The sequence below is a fragment of the Stegostoma tigrinum genome, chromosome 18 (assembly GCF_030684315.1).
Source record: "Stegostoma tigrinum isolate sSteTig4 chromosome 18, sSteTig4.hap1, whole genome shotgun sequence".
Classification (NCBI taxonomy): Eukaryota; Metazoa; Chordata; class Chondrichthyes; order Orectolobiformes; family Stegostomatidae; genus Stegostoma; species Stegostoma tigrinum.
Genome location: NC_081371.1, coordinates 15,449,073 through 15,463,186, shown reverse-complemented (window position 1 = coordinate 15,463,186; position 14,114 = coordinate 15,449,073). Strand labels below are relative to the sequence as shown.

Below are 14,114 nucleotides of genomic sequence, written 5' to 3'. Positions count from 1 at the left end.
TAATAAATATTATTTGCATTTTAACCATAAAATATTATTCGGAAATTCGTTAGATGAAACTGCAAAAGTTCGTCTCAAAAGCAAACCAGTTATTATTTTACATTTTTAAAAACGAATCTGTGTTTTTATCACTTATTATTTAAGGTATTAGTTCAGTGCTGGTAAATCGTTGTTGGTGCGTGTGAAGATCATTGTATAACCATTCCAAAGTCAATAGAAACACGAGTGGAAATGGGCAGGGGAGTTGGGGCTGGTGTGACAGAGAACAGCAACTGCCTGTTAATTTTGGGACAGTGTCTGTCATCCCCAGATTTCTGGGACTGTTTTATTCGGACGACATATGCTCTCCAAACCCACACGGCCCCATGCAACCTCTCCTACGTTTCTTTTTCAATTATCCCAGGGTCTCCAGTGAGCGCAGACAGCGCGACACCTCGGGAAAGCAGTGTGACTGAGACGTCCACACCGGCCCTCCATCCAGCAATTGCAAAGATTGGTTTGAGATAATGAGGGCGTTCAGCGCAGTTTCATAGTCCGAAGAAGCGGATCCCCATTTTAAAATGAACTGATCGATTAGGACTCCTGAAAATAAACCCAGAGAAAGTTTGCGATCAACTGTGGATAAAACCCTGCTATAAGTGGAAACAAACAAAATGCATAATACAATTTTGGGCTGGTTCTTTGTTTTCACGAAAAATCCTCATGTCCACCTCACTCACTAGACTGAGGTCCCGCTCAGTTTGCTCGCTCAGTCACAACGCGGAGCCTTAAATTCCACCTGTATTAAATGAGTCCAGCAGTTACTCATTTGGACATCATCTCAGTAGCATATCAACGTACATATAATGTTGCTTGAAATATATTCCTGGCTTACTTACTGTAAGGTTACCTGTGGTCAGTTAAATTCACCTTTCAAAACAAAAATCAGCATTGAATTACTTTACAACATGGTCACCAAAGCATCATGTCTGAATGATTTAACCTTCACCAATAAACATCCCGAGTGGACCAGAATCAAACCCAGCTTCCCCCAAACCCCCACGATCTCTCCAAACCAGGTCCAGATCTGCCAGGGGGTTAGGAGGAGACGTGTGAGGAATCCTACAAATCAGACCATGTCTTCGCCATAGGGAACCGAGAGGATTAAAGATCTGTGGAGATCTTTAGAATGATCGTACTACCGCAGTAAAGCGATCAAAGCAGCAACCATTGACGAATTAAGGCGTGCAAATGTGCAAGCCAGTATGTTTGAACTTTCCCTTGCACTTTATAACAGTAATCCATTGAAAATTATTTCTCCTCCAGCACCGTGCAGGCAGAATAATTCATGTATTCTTCCCCTATCCCCATCCTTTTCTCTTGGCAGTAAATTATAAGCAGATAAGATCTTATGTAAAGTGTCATTACCACAGGGGTCGGCGAGCGTTGAATCTATTTCAACGGCGGTCTTCAATGTAGGTTGAGAAACGCGGAGCCTTCTAAGCTTGTTTTGCAAGTTGGGCCCCGTATTAATGAGCGTCTTTGCCTCTGGATGAAGTGAACTGAGTGAGCAGCACGAATTTCATTGGAGTTGGAAATGATCAGCCGCTGTTCTAATGACACTCCGACAGTTCCAGGCTCGGTGATAATTAGCTACCAAATACCATTTTCACTCCCCGATTACAGAATTGCAGGAAAGACCCGCGTCTTAATAGGAAAATAAATCGTCACTGCCGATTTACAGCTACAGCTTTTCCCGTTTTTATGGAAAAAAACAGCAATTCACAATTAACTATTAACCAGATGAGCCGAAGCTACCAGCCCCCTCTCTCTGTGTATCCTATGCTGGTTGCCTCATCCGTTTGCTAACATTGGTTATATTTTTTAAAAAAACTTTATTAAAAAAAGTCAAACGCTTTCAATTTGCAACTGGAAGCTGTCTAAAGTTTGTCTGTTTCTTCAACCATTACTGAGCTGTCCTTTAATTACACATCCTTAAATACATTTGTCTCAATCGCTAAACCGAGCTTTTCATTATCAACATTTTTTAAAGCAGCTATCAAATTTTCCCTAACGATTATATTAAATCGAATGTCAAAAGCCTTGTTTGTGAGAATGCCCTGACAACGAAATTTAGACTACTGTTATATTTTTTAAAAGGTCGAAATCCTATAGCTCGTCTTGTCATCAGCTCATTGAGGTCTCAGGGCAGCAAGCAAGGAAGTTTCTGCTTGTAAAAAGATATCCCATTCGGCCCATCGTGACAATGCCGGTTCTTTGACGGATAAACCCACCCTCGCTCCCATCTTCCTCTCCCGGAGCCCAGCAATTATTTCACAATCTATCCAAAAACTTGCTCCCACCCTGTCTCCACAATGGCACAAGCGGAGATTGAACAGTAAAAGTTGACATCCCAATAAACAAGCAACAATGGACAAAATGAAACCGTGTATGGATACTGAAGAACCCGAACTTTTTCTTTGCCATTTGTGTCACTGTTAGAGAGCAAATAGTCAATTTATACATTTCCCTGAATTACTGTCGTTTTATTGAAATCTCGTCCCTGTTTTTGTGTCGCATTGAATAATTGGTTAAAATGAAAGAGCTGCCTTTTTGATTTTTGCTTTAAAAATGCAATCCCGAGTCTTCATTTAAAACTCTCTCTCTCTCCCGCCAAAAGCAGAGAGAGAGAGAAAACATGTTTTCCGACTTGCTGTCCTGCTTATTACGCTAATTTAAGATGACACCGTTTCCACACCAAATCGGAACTGTTCAACGAGGAGGGTTTTTTTCAAGAGGACTCGATAATTGTGCATCATTAAACCTTCAAATCAGCCGCGTGCAGCCCACACTTTATTCATTACTCCCCTTAATTAACGTCATAACAGTTTGCATGTTAATAGGGGGAGAGACAGCAGGCTGCAATTACCTTTTATGTGGATGAAAAGCGTTTTGATTTAAATAAATCGAGAACAGTCAAACTGAGTTCTGCAAAATGCATGAGAAAATACAGAACAATATTTCAGTGATAGTGCATCGTTGTAAATTCGATGAATTACCATTGCTCTGGAAGATTATTATTTTCTAAACAATGTCACTCACTTACCCCCTTGCACCGCTGTTATTTTCTCTCCTTCGACTGTTTAACCTATGCATTGCTTTCGCTTTCTTCTGTTACTCTACTAGAAGCACAGATCAAATTGTTTAAATTGACATTTTGGATAGCAAATTGCAGGAAATTTGACCACAGATTATTGCTATCGATAAAATACATCCATTCAAATGCCTTACGCAGTAATGTAGTACTCAATACACCAGGGAAAATGAGAGGCATCTGACACTGCACAGAGTATGTTTCGTATCAGAGATAGAAAGGTTTCAACCTATAGATTATATATACTGAACGGCTACACAGTGATAAAATGTAAAATCAGTTTCCGGAATGATTCAATTGAAATTATGCTCTCAAAGCGCCCAAAAATAACCCTGGAGAATTGTGAGAATTTATTTAATGTTCAGAACATACATCAGTCACGTCGTAACAATTTCTCTTCCTGGTGTGGATGGACATTCCTTTAAACACACAGAAATGGGGGCTGTTTTTTTAACATCGAAGAGAGAGAGGGTATCAAGATAATAATTATCGCCACCACTCAACCACCCCGCAATAAAAGCCCCGCCATCTCCATTTCCAGCGAATTTAATGAACGCGAATATAACCTATAACTAGGTGAGAATGAGAATATTCAAACGAACGAAATCCATGCACCAATAAACTCGAAAAACTCCAAATAAATACATTATATATTTTTAAAACATCTCTGCAAACCTGAGATGAAGCGAAATAGTTCCCCAAACTGTTTTAGATAAAAGGCTTTCAAGTCCCAACAATCTCCGTGTCTGAATCCTTATTCATATCTGTGGATCATAGAAATCTGCATGCAAACTGTACCCAATGGTTACACGATATATGGAGTTTTATATATATATGTATGAATGCTGGCTGTGCGTCTGCCGCCTCTTGACTGGTTATTTCCGAGATTGCTCCTCTGCCGACATGTCCGCCGCTAAGGCACGGGGTCCGGGGCAGCTGTCGTGCAACTTCCTGACGTGCTTTTTTAGATCAAAGTTCCGGCAGAAGCCTTTGCCACAGGCGGAGCAGGTGAAGGGCTTCTTGTCGTTGTGAGTGTGCATGTGGAAGGTGAGGTTGTAGATTTGATGAAAAGCTTTGTTGCAGATACTGCACTTAAACTGCTTCTCTCCGCTGTGCGTCAGCTTGTGGTTCTTGTAATTACCTGGAATAGAAGGTAGTGGTGCGTTTCAAAGTTGAACAACTCACGCAAAATATTACAAACTCTTTGGCTCACCTGGACTGTGTGACATATATAAATTCTTCACTGGATTGTTCAGAAACTTTATCCAAATAGGAAATTTTTCAAACTAAAATACAACGTTTAAAATGTCGAGTATTTTCACATTCGTTTTGTACAATCCTAAAAGTTATTTCAAATCACTAGTTTTAAAAAGACATGAGAAGTTCATTAGACGTGAGCTTATTACCAGGGCTCTGCCTACTGCAGGTAACGCTTTCTTTTGAAATAACTAATCTCAGATTTCGTGACAATTACGCCTTACCTTTTTGGTGAAAGCCTTTCCCACAGAACTCGCAGACAAAGGGTTTGTAACCTGCGTGGATTCGGGTGTGAGTGTTGAGTGTGGAACTCCTGTTAAACGCTTTTCCACACTGGTTGCATTTGTGAGGTTTTTCCTACCAGTGGATGCAACAACAAACAGAAAATGAAAACTCCGTCAATTTTGCTGCAGAATGAAAACGCCGGGCCGGCTTCAAAGAAGAGGAAAAGATACAGTGCTAGCATTTGCACAAACAATTCACTTTTTCGAACATTTGGGCATTATAAACATCATTCTCCGGCCCGTCACTAAAACAGCAACAAGCTGGCCCCGAATTCCCCGTTTCTTTTTACAACATGGGAGAAAACCAACTGTAAATCTCTCTGTAAAGTGGAACATGTTCAATTTAAACTAATAGATATCTCGTTGCCCAGAAACAATGCATCCACTGTCAACTCAAAGAGCGAATGTGCGAACTAAAGCAATACCCCTTCCTTGCTCAGGGAGAGTGTGAGAGGGGGGCAAGTGATTAGTGAACAGAGGGAGGGGGCGGCTATACACAGACACCGAGAAGACAACCTGAGGTGGCATGTCACCAAGGGAGTGATAAACTGCACTGCCTGCCTTCACCCTCTGTCTATATTCGGTCAGTGTCCTTTCCCTCGATAACAAAGTGTGGAGCTGGATTGACACAGCAGGCCAAGCGGCATCTTATCTCCTTGTATTCTTTCACCCGCTTTGTTCCGCCCTTCCCATCACATAATTCTGCTTCTTCCCGACACCATGATATGATTACCCCTTCCTGTCGCACCTCGGGGATTTCCTCTCCCACCTTGTGTTCCCCAGCGAACTCCCCCACGGTCCCGGGCCCCATGCCGCTGCCTCTAAGTGAATGCTGTGCTCTCTTTGTCAATGCCGGCGGTGGGACGAAGCGAACCAGACCTACCTGGGTGTGAATGATCTTGTGTCGGCACAAAGTGCTGGCCTGGCGAAATCCCTTGCCACAGACTTTACAAACGAATGGTCGAGCTCCAGTGTGCACCGGCATGTGACGGGTTAAATTATAATGGGCATTAAAGACCTAAAAACACACAGAACGGGAGAGAAAAAAGGGGGGAGGAGGGAAAGGGAGTCGCAGACAAGGGGACGCGTTAGGGTATCTCAAGAACTGATTGTGGAAATCCCCCCCAACCCATCGGGTTAATAGGAATGTGTGTGAGAGGGAAAAAAAAACTTGCCTTGCCACAGACTTCACAGGTGAACACTTTGGGCTTGTTGTTCTGCGAGGAGTTGCCGAGTTTGGAGGAATGCTTCAAGCTGAGTTTCTCGGAAAGGAACTGAGCGCTTTCCTTCACATAATGCTGCAACTGAGCGGGCGAGAGCTCTTTGAAAGCCGCAGGGTACCTCTCCACCGCGGGTTGCAACACCAGCTTGTTCCTGTCTCCGAGGACTGCTTTCTGCTGCAGCCCCAGTGGGGAGCCCAGCAGGTAAGAGGCCATCGGGTGCACGTTGAAGATAGTGGCCGGCGGGGTGCACGGGTTCTCGGCGCAGTTCAGGTAGCACAGAGCGCCCATGGCATGGAAAGAGGACTGGTGAACCACCCGAGGACGGATGACCCTGTACTGCTCCAGCGGGGGAGAGAGCCTGCAACCGGCCGCGCGGCCGCACTCGTACGGAGCCTCCGGGTGGCTTTTGCGGGGCTCCGAGGCGCTGAGGCCAGCTTTCGAGCGAGTGTCGTAAGCCAAGGGCACCAGGGGTATCATACAGGGCACGGAGGAGTTCAGGTGCAACACGTGTTTAGGCTCGCCCTTGCACAGCGAGCCTGGCAGCTCGGTTGGCGAAGGACCACTCTTTGGTTCCGGAGTCCGGGCCATTATTCGCTCGATGGAGAAAGCCAAGGGTTTGGAAGTGCTGAGCATGCCGTCTGCAGGGTGTAGACTCTCTCTCTCTGTAGAAGTGGCTCCCAGGATCTTATCTGCACGGTAACGCTGAGGATAAGAGTTGTCCATATCTGTTTGTATGAGTCCTGCTGTTTTTGTGATGGTTTGTGTGTGTGTGTGTGTGTGTGTCTTTACGTAGACGCCTCTTTTGGTCCTAATGCAGCTTCGGACGGAAGCAGAGACACTCCGAGCCTCTGGCAGCCTGGGTGATAGTCACTAAACATTCCTGACAAACGCTGCCAACGCGCCGAGCCCAGAACGGCCCATGGACCGCTTCAGGCTGGAGAGGAGTTGAGAAAGTCGAGAACTCGTCGCATGTACTCGGCAATTAAAGTTTTTATTTGTGTTTTCGCAGTGGGCAGGCGTTCAGCTCGGCTCCGTCACTGGAGAACCGGCTCTTCGCCCGCCCGCCAGGGGAAGAAGCGCCTCCTTTCATATATAATATACTACACACACACACACACACACACACACTCGCCCTCTCTTTCTCTCGCTTTGCAGGTGAGAGAGGGAGGGTGTGACTGACACCACTCCCAGCCCGGGGGTGGGGTGACGGGGAATTTGGTGGTTGGGGATAGGGGGAGCGCAGGGGGAGGTAGAAATCTAACCAGTCCCAGCAACGATCCCTATGTATTTACCTCTCTCCTCACACTCCAATAAGGACCTTCCAAAACTCCCCTCCACACCCCCACCCCCACCTCGTTCCTCCCTTCTGTCAGAGGTCCAAAGGTTTAAACCTTGCTCATTCCCGAATCATTGTCAGCCAATAGCTCCTTTTTTGTTTTGGCTCATTGCGTTCGTTTCTTCACACGCCCTTTAAAACACTTGGCCAAAGCGAAACAAAAAGAAACCCAGAGTCGCGCTTTGATTTTCACTGAGGACCCGTTCATTAGGCAGAGAACTGAATTCCTCCACGGGACAGGTCGCAATCTGGAATCAATGTGCCACCAACATGGACATTTCCACCTGCATCCTTTGACACATTCACATTCTGTTAGCCTTCCCGTCAGCTTAAAGACTATATTTCCCGGTCAATATTTATCCCTAAACCAACCATACTGAAGCAGATGATCTGATTGTTTATTATGGGATCTTTCTCTGCGCTGTGACATTTTCTACCTTTCACTCCTCTTCCAGAAGTATTTCATTAGCTGTAAAGCGTTTGGGTCGGCCCGAACGAACCGATTGCAATGCAAATTTTGTCTTGATAAATGTTGAAATGCTGGCCGTTTAAATCACTGAGCAGACTACGTTACATTGGAACTCCTGCTGGATATCGAAGTAAGGGAAACCCAGCAGGTTGAGAAGCTATGGGGCGCACGTTGAAGATAGTGGCGGCCAGGAAGAGTCGGGGCCTTGGATATGGGAGATGGATGGGGCAGCTAGGCTTGAAGTCGGACATTCTGGCTTAAAGATGATGATAACTACCACTGCACCCACCCCCCAAAAAAACTCATTGGTTCAGGCTTGCAAATTGGTTTTGTAAACTTCTTCCCGTCCCCTCCACTCCAGTCCCAAAATTATTTTTTGTTTAAGGGGCAGTTGCCTTTAATTTCTATAAATTACAATGTTCTCATTAGATGAACAAAAATTTGGTTATTGAAAGTCAATTGAAACAGCTCCGCTACAGGTCAATAGATAATTTTCGATATTTAGTTTTCTAATAAAAATTTTACTCCAGATGTAATGATAATTTACATTATCGTGCCCTCACGGATCCAAGATATTGAAATCGAAATGAATTAAAATAATGGTCGAGGCTTTAAATTCGAAACGTGAACATGTTGAAACACGGAGGAAAAATGTTGCCTCAGTATGTGGAAGAGCTGGATAGGTTAGGGCACGAGAACAGAAATTGCTGGGAAAGCTCAGCAGGTTACTGAGCTTTTCAAGCAATTTCTGTTTTTTTTGGTTTCCGATTTCCGGCATCCGCAGTTCTTTCTGTTTTTATTTAGTAAGTTAGGACACAGTTTGGAAATTTTTCAGCATAATTGTGTGGAGTGTAACTTTCAAATAGTACTGGGCCCTTGTTAACGAACACAACACCCTAACTTTTAAACTGTCTTTATTTTTCAGATGCTGTTTGGGACCGCCAATGATTTCAAATGGTCAGGGCTTTGATTATTCTGTTTAACTTCTTCCAACTTTTTACTTTAGCAGCTTTAACTTTTTCAAAAGATGAGTTTTCGTTTTCTGGAGTTCCGGCCATTGTTACTTTTCCTCCCTTTCTGACAGGAGGGCTTTGCTCCGTACATTTCTCTACCTCTGCTTTAATCTCTGGTGCAAGAGTGAGACAAAAGGCGTTCAGGCTGTAGCGCCTTGGTGACATCTTAGTTCCTAGCCTGTACCAGAAAGGTTGACAGCTAAGTCTTTACAAGGATGATGGGGAGGGGGTGGGGGCAAGTGGCCAACTACACAGTAACTATAGCCTAAGGCAGGACCAGGCACTGCTCTTTCAGCAGGAATCTGGTGATAAGGACTGCTAAAGGGCTGCTTGACCTTTGTGGTTGTCAAGGCTGTTAAATTAAAGACTGAAGGAAGGACAGTAACAAAATGGTGTATCTTGTCTATAGGACCCTTGGATGGATGATCTGAGAATTACAAGTGTCCTGGGCATGAATCGAACTTTCTGAGAGAAACCATGTGCAAGTAAGAGCTTTGAAGACAGCGCAGTGCGACCTAAGAACAAGCATCGCGGAAGCAGGATCTTGAGCTTGGAGTTCAGAGAAGAACAGGCCCCAGGTGAGTGACTGAAACCTGGCTAGCTATCCCTCACCAGTGCGGGTCATACCTAAATCTCAGTAGTGAGTCAGAAGCAATTTTGTTTGGAACCTGGTACAGTTTTACGCTGTGGTGTTTAAACTGAGTGATACCGACGTAGATTGCAGCGACAACTGTCTGTGTGGAGTTTGCACATTCTCCCCGTGTCTGCGTGGGTTTTCTCCGGGTGCTCCGGTTTCCTCCCACAGTCCAAAGATGTGCAGTCTAGGTAGATTGGGTGGGTTATAGGGGATGGGTCTGGGTGGGATGCTCCAAGAGGCGGTGTGGATTTGTTGGGCCGAAGGGCCTGTTTCCACACTAATCTAATCTAAATCTATTACAGGCTGTAATCATTGTGTTCAGTGTTCAGTGGGTTGATCTGAAGAAGGCAGTGACAACGAGGCTTTTTTCGAGTTCTTCTCGCCTACTAGGTAACAGAAGGAAGTTAAGAGAGGCGATGATTACACTAAATTGCATTGCCCTCTGCTACACGAGGAGGGGAGAACATAAGAACATAGGAAATAGGAGCAAGAGTGGGCCATCTGGCCCCTTGAGCCTGCTCCGCCATTCAATAAATTCATGGCTGATCTTTTCGTGGATTAATCTCCACTTACCCGCCTGCTCACCACCATCCTTAATTTCTTTACTGTTCAAAAATTTATCTTTGCATTTAAAAAAGCATTCAACAAGGTAGCCTCAGGTGTTTCACTGGGCAGGAAATTCCACAGATTCACAACCCTTTGGATGAAGAAATTCCTTGGGTGAAGGGGACTATCCAAACACAGGGGCCGCATTCGTTCTTAAATAATTTCTGGGGCTGCTCAATCCTTTGAAACAACTTTTAAAGTGAACTATTTGGTTTAGGACCAGGATTGCATTACCATCATTACACGGGGAGCAAAATGGAGCTTCTTGGTTGTCGATTGTGATCATGGGCGAAGAGTACCTATTAACTGTAGTTCTAATTCAGGGCCATCGCTGTTAGAGTTAGGGCGGATCACAAACAACTTATTCCTGGGCAGCCAGTTCAATGTCTCAGCCCAGACAAAGCGAATCACCTTTTCTCGACAGGGAGAATACAGAGGCTTACTAAATAAAAAAAACTAAAGAAAAGAACTGCGGCTGCTTTAAATCAGGAACAAAAACAGAAGTTGCTGGAAAAGCTCACCAGGTCTGGCAGCATCCGTGAAGAGAAAATCAACGTTCTGAGGAGGGATTACCGGCCCCGATAAGTTAACTTTGACTTCTCTGCACAGAGCTGCCAGACCTGCTGAGATTTTCCAGCAACTTCTGCTTTTGTGACTACAGATGCTTGTACGGATCATAAATCAACTGCGCGTTCCACTTGTATTGCACAATCTGCTCGAATGGTTTGATACCCAAGGACACCTTTTCTACCTACCTGCCAGAAATCGGAATATTAGAATGTACGAATTCTCCGTTGAACGTTCTGTACGTATTCGCATTACTAAAAATGATGGCGGAGAACGAAACGTTAGTACAAATCCAGAAATGCACGGAGCTGTCCATTCCGAAGCCACAATAAACAGGTTCGAAAGCATCACTGCAGCTATTGATGCGGCGCTGTTGACAGCAATGTGCATGCTCTACTGTCAACGTCTAAATTCACAAGGCAATTTCAAGAGCGCAGGCAATGACGAATGGATTTGACGCTACGTGGACAGCAAAGGCTCGTGTAATTTCATTGCGAGCGCAGCTACAACGTACTGTCCAGGCCTGTACTAACGGAAGGTGGTTCTTGATCCCATGGGCACACGGCTCATTCCCAGCTGAGATTAGTTATCTTAAACTCGGTCACCTTGACCACAGTGTGGAGCTATCTCTGTGATGTAGCCTTACACAACTCAGATTTGACATTGGCTGTTAGAACTGCATTTCAGTCCCTTTCAGATATTGCTGGACCCACTTGTTTCTTATTTTTGCCTTTGATTACTCAATGCTGACAGTGAGTCAATAGTCACTTTATTGGTTTGTTGGTGTTGGAATGATGATCGAGTTCCATTTGGCTCAATATGTCAGGGAGTCTATTTGGGTCTGACCAGGCTTGTATTTTTCAGCAATTAACCGTAAACCTGCTTTAACTACAGTATGTATTTTAACGAGGAACTTACGATATTGGTGCCAGTGGATTAACATTCAACGCTCTCCTTGCTTGAAATATAAGCAAAACGACAACAACTATTCAACAGGGCCAAAGAACTGGCATGTTGATACTCCCAATCCTGTCCCACCCGTAGATTTTTATGAGCTCAGCGCAGGAGTGGAGGGGTGGACAGTATAACAACATTCCGGGCATTTCGACAGCGCTAATCTATCGGAAAATAGTGCGAAAAGCCAGTAAACATCACCAATCGAATTACAAGCAGAATCATGGTGGGAATGAATCGGGCAGACTTGATGTTGGGGCTGTGGTGCAGCGAGCGGCGTTAGGGCCACGCCGCCGGGACTCGGGGTTTGAGGGGTGGTGGTAGGCGATGGGGTTTAGTGAGGCCGGACAGCATTCTCTTGTCAATCTCTGACCTATCAGTCTGAAGTTCGCAGCCCAGGCAGTCCTGGGAGGATGCACCTTAGAGGAGATAGATCATGCATGGAAGCCAAGTCGAAGTAAGTAAAAGAAGCATCTAATTTCCGAGAACAAAAGGTCCTGCAATTTAGGATTTTCTAGAAAATATATCAGCTCATCAATGATCTCTATCCTCGATCCTGCCTGCCAAGGGTTTGGATTCTGTTGCGTGTCTGGGTAGATGAGTGAGAGCTTTGGGAAGAATCTCTTTTATATCATGGATAAGTTTCCACTCGCGCACGGAGACACGTACTCTCGTACACACATTCACGCTCCCTCTCACACACACATAGACAGACATACATACACACACACACACACACACACACACACACACATTGTTTAACTTTAACCCAAAGTTTCGATTCTTAACATTGATTCTGGAGTAGAACTGACCACTGAAGTTTTTGGAGAGAAATGATAATTTCTGATAGGAACAAACTGAATATTGTCTCTAAATTTCCTATCCCTGTTTCATACCATCTCCTCTTCCCCATTCATCCCTGTTCTCCATCCCTCCGTCTGTTTTCCTGGTTCTCTCATTGTTACCATCTTCGTCTCGCTCTCCCCCATCTCTTTTCTATGCTTCGCCTTTTCTTTCCACCTGTTCTGCCTCTCTTACCCTCTCCCTTCCTACCTTCACTATTCAACGTTCCCTCCTTCTCCTTCTTCCCCTCTTTCCCATGTCCTCTCTCTCTACACCCCCTTCTCTTTCCCCTACTCCCCCTTTCCCCCATCTCCCCCCTCCCTCTCCATCCCTCCTACACTTTTCCTTTCTCGTTTCCCTCTCCATACCCCTCCTTCTCTCCCCCCCCCTCAGATTTCCGCTCTCGATCCCTCCTAACCCCTCCGTCTCTCCCTCTTCGACGCCTCTCTTTCGCCTTCCCTCCTTCAACCTCCCTTGCCATCTCACCCAATCCCACCCTCTATCCTCTCCTTCTCCACCAACATTTATCTCGGTTCACGACTAGCTCAAGCACCCTGAACAGCTCTCGCTCACTTCGTTCTCACAGCAATTATGCTCCTCAAGGACGTCAAGTTCAAACTGATCGAATTGACAAGGAACTCCCAGTACTGATCATGCCCTTTGCTTTTTAGGTACAGTCTACCCTGGGTGGAAAGGGCCAGGTAAAGAGACCAAATACTACACATTTTAAGAAAGTCAAACTACTTTTCTTTCTGTAAAGATTGATAGTAGACACGGACCCAACTTAATCCTCTGCACATAAATGTCTCTTCAAAATACGTGTCCACCGGAAATGTGGGAGATCTTGTGGTAAGCACTGACCAAAATGTTGATTTGTACTTGATGTAAACAAATAATACTATGTGCACCTTGCATACTGAAGAGAAATTAAGCTCCAGTTAGACGTTCCTTGGGTAAAGCTCGCTCATTGTCTTTTGGCCTGCAGTCACAGTGATACCTACACGAAAGTCATTGTGGTTACAATATTTGCAAAGAACGGTACTCGAGGAAAACGCATCACAGCGTTATTCTTTATTTCGTTGCTGAGTTGAACTGTTGTAATTCTGATGTGCTCTCACAGTCTCGCCAGTGTTGTGACAATGGAACAGAGGGAGGGCAGTGGAATGGCATACTGAACAGATGGGCTTTGCTTTAAGACGTTAATTGCAGTGCTCTGACTATCAAGTTCAGCTGCGGGTGTGAAACTCCGACTTGTGGACACCTGAGCGGTGTGGTTTAAACAGCTGAACAAAACAAAAAATCGGAAGAGGGGAGAAGCTGGTTCAAAACACTGGTCCCACAGCTCTCGAACCTGGTTGTTCAACTAACCAGCTGCACAAAGATGTGTAACACCCGTCTTTGTTCTGCGAAGAGAGGCTTTAAACCAAATAGCGAGAATCCAAACGTGTAATTGTAAATGAAATTAGATTAAACTAATTACCGACCTGACAAGATATGCCGTTACTACTGGATCTAAGCTAAGTGCAAATAAACCGACAATCATCTACTATGATTTCAAGAAAAAATCCAGTCGATCAGGTAATCGATTGAAACCGATTTTCACGATCACAGCACATCACCAGGAGGCAGCAGGGGAATGTCACAGCCAGCAGGTTGAAGAGTTTAGAATCAATATGCAACCAGGGTAGATAGTGAGGATAATGTGGTAATACCTTTAGCCTCAGATGAACCCCCAAAGCAGTGTCCCCGAAAATGTTTCAGGTGCTCAGTTATTGTCTTCTTACATTCTGCA

General features: G+C 44.8%; 1 protein-coding gene across 1 annotated transcript; it reads right to left on the bottom strand.

The window, feature by feature from the left end:
• Positions 1–3,470: 3,470 nt before the first annotated feature.
• fezf1 (FEZ family zinc finger 1) lies at positions 3,471–6,952 on the bottom strand. The gene is made up of 4 exons (XM_048548777.2): positions 5,850–6,952; positions 5,558–5,692; positions 4,615–4,747; positions 3,471–4,274 (listed from the first exon to the last, which is right to left on the bottom strand). Exons 1-4 carry the CDS (start codon positions 6,618–6,620, stop codon positions 4,009–4,011), a joined length of 1,305 nt encoding a protein of 434 aa, XP_048404734.1. The 5' UTR covers positions 6,621–6,952; the 3' UTR covers positions 3,471–4,008.
• Positions 6,953–14,114: the final 7,162 nt, after the last annotated feature.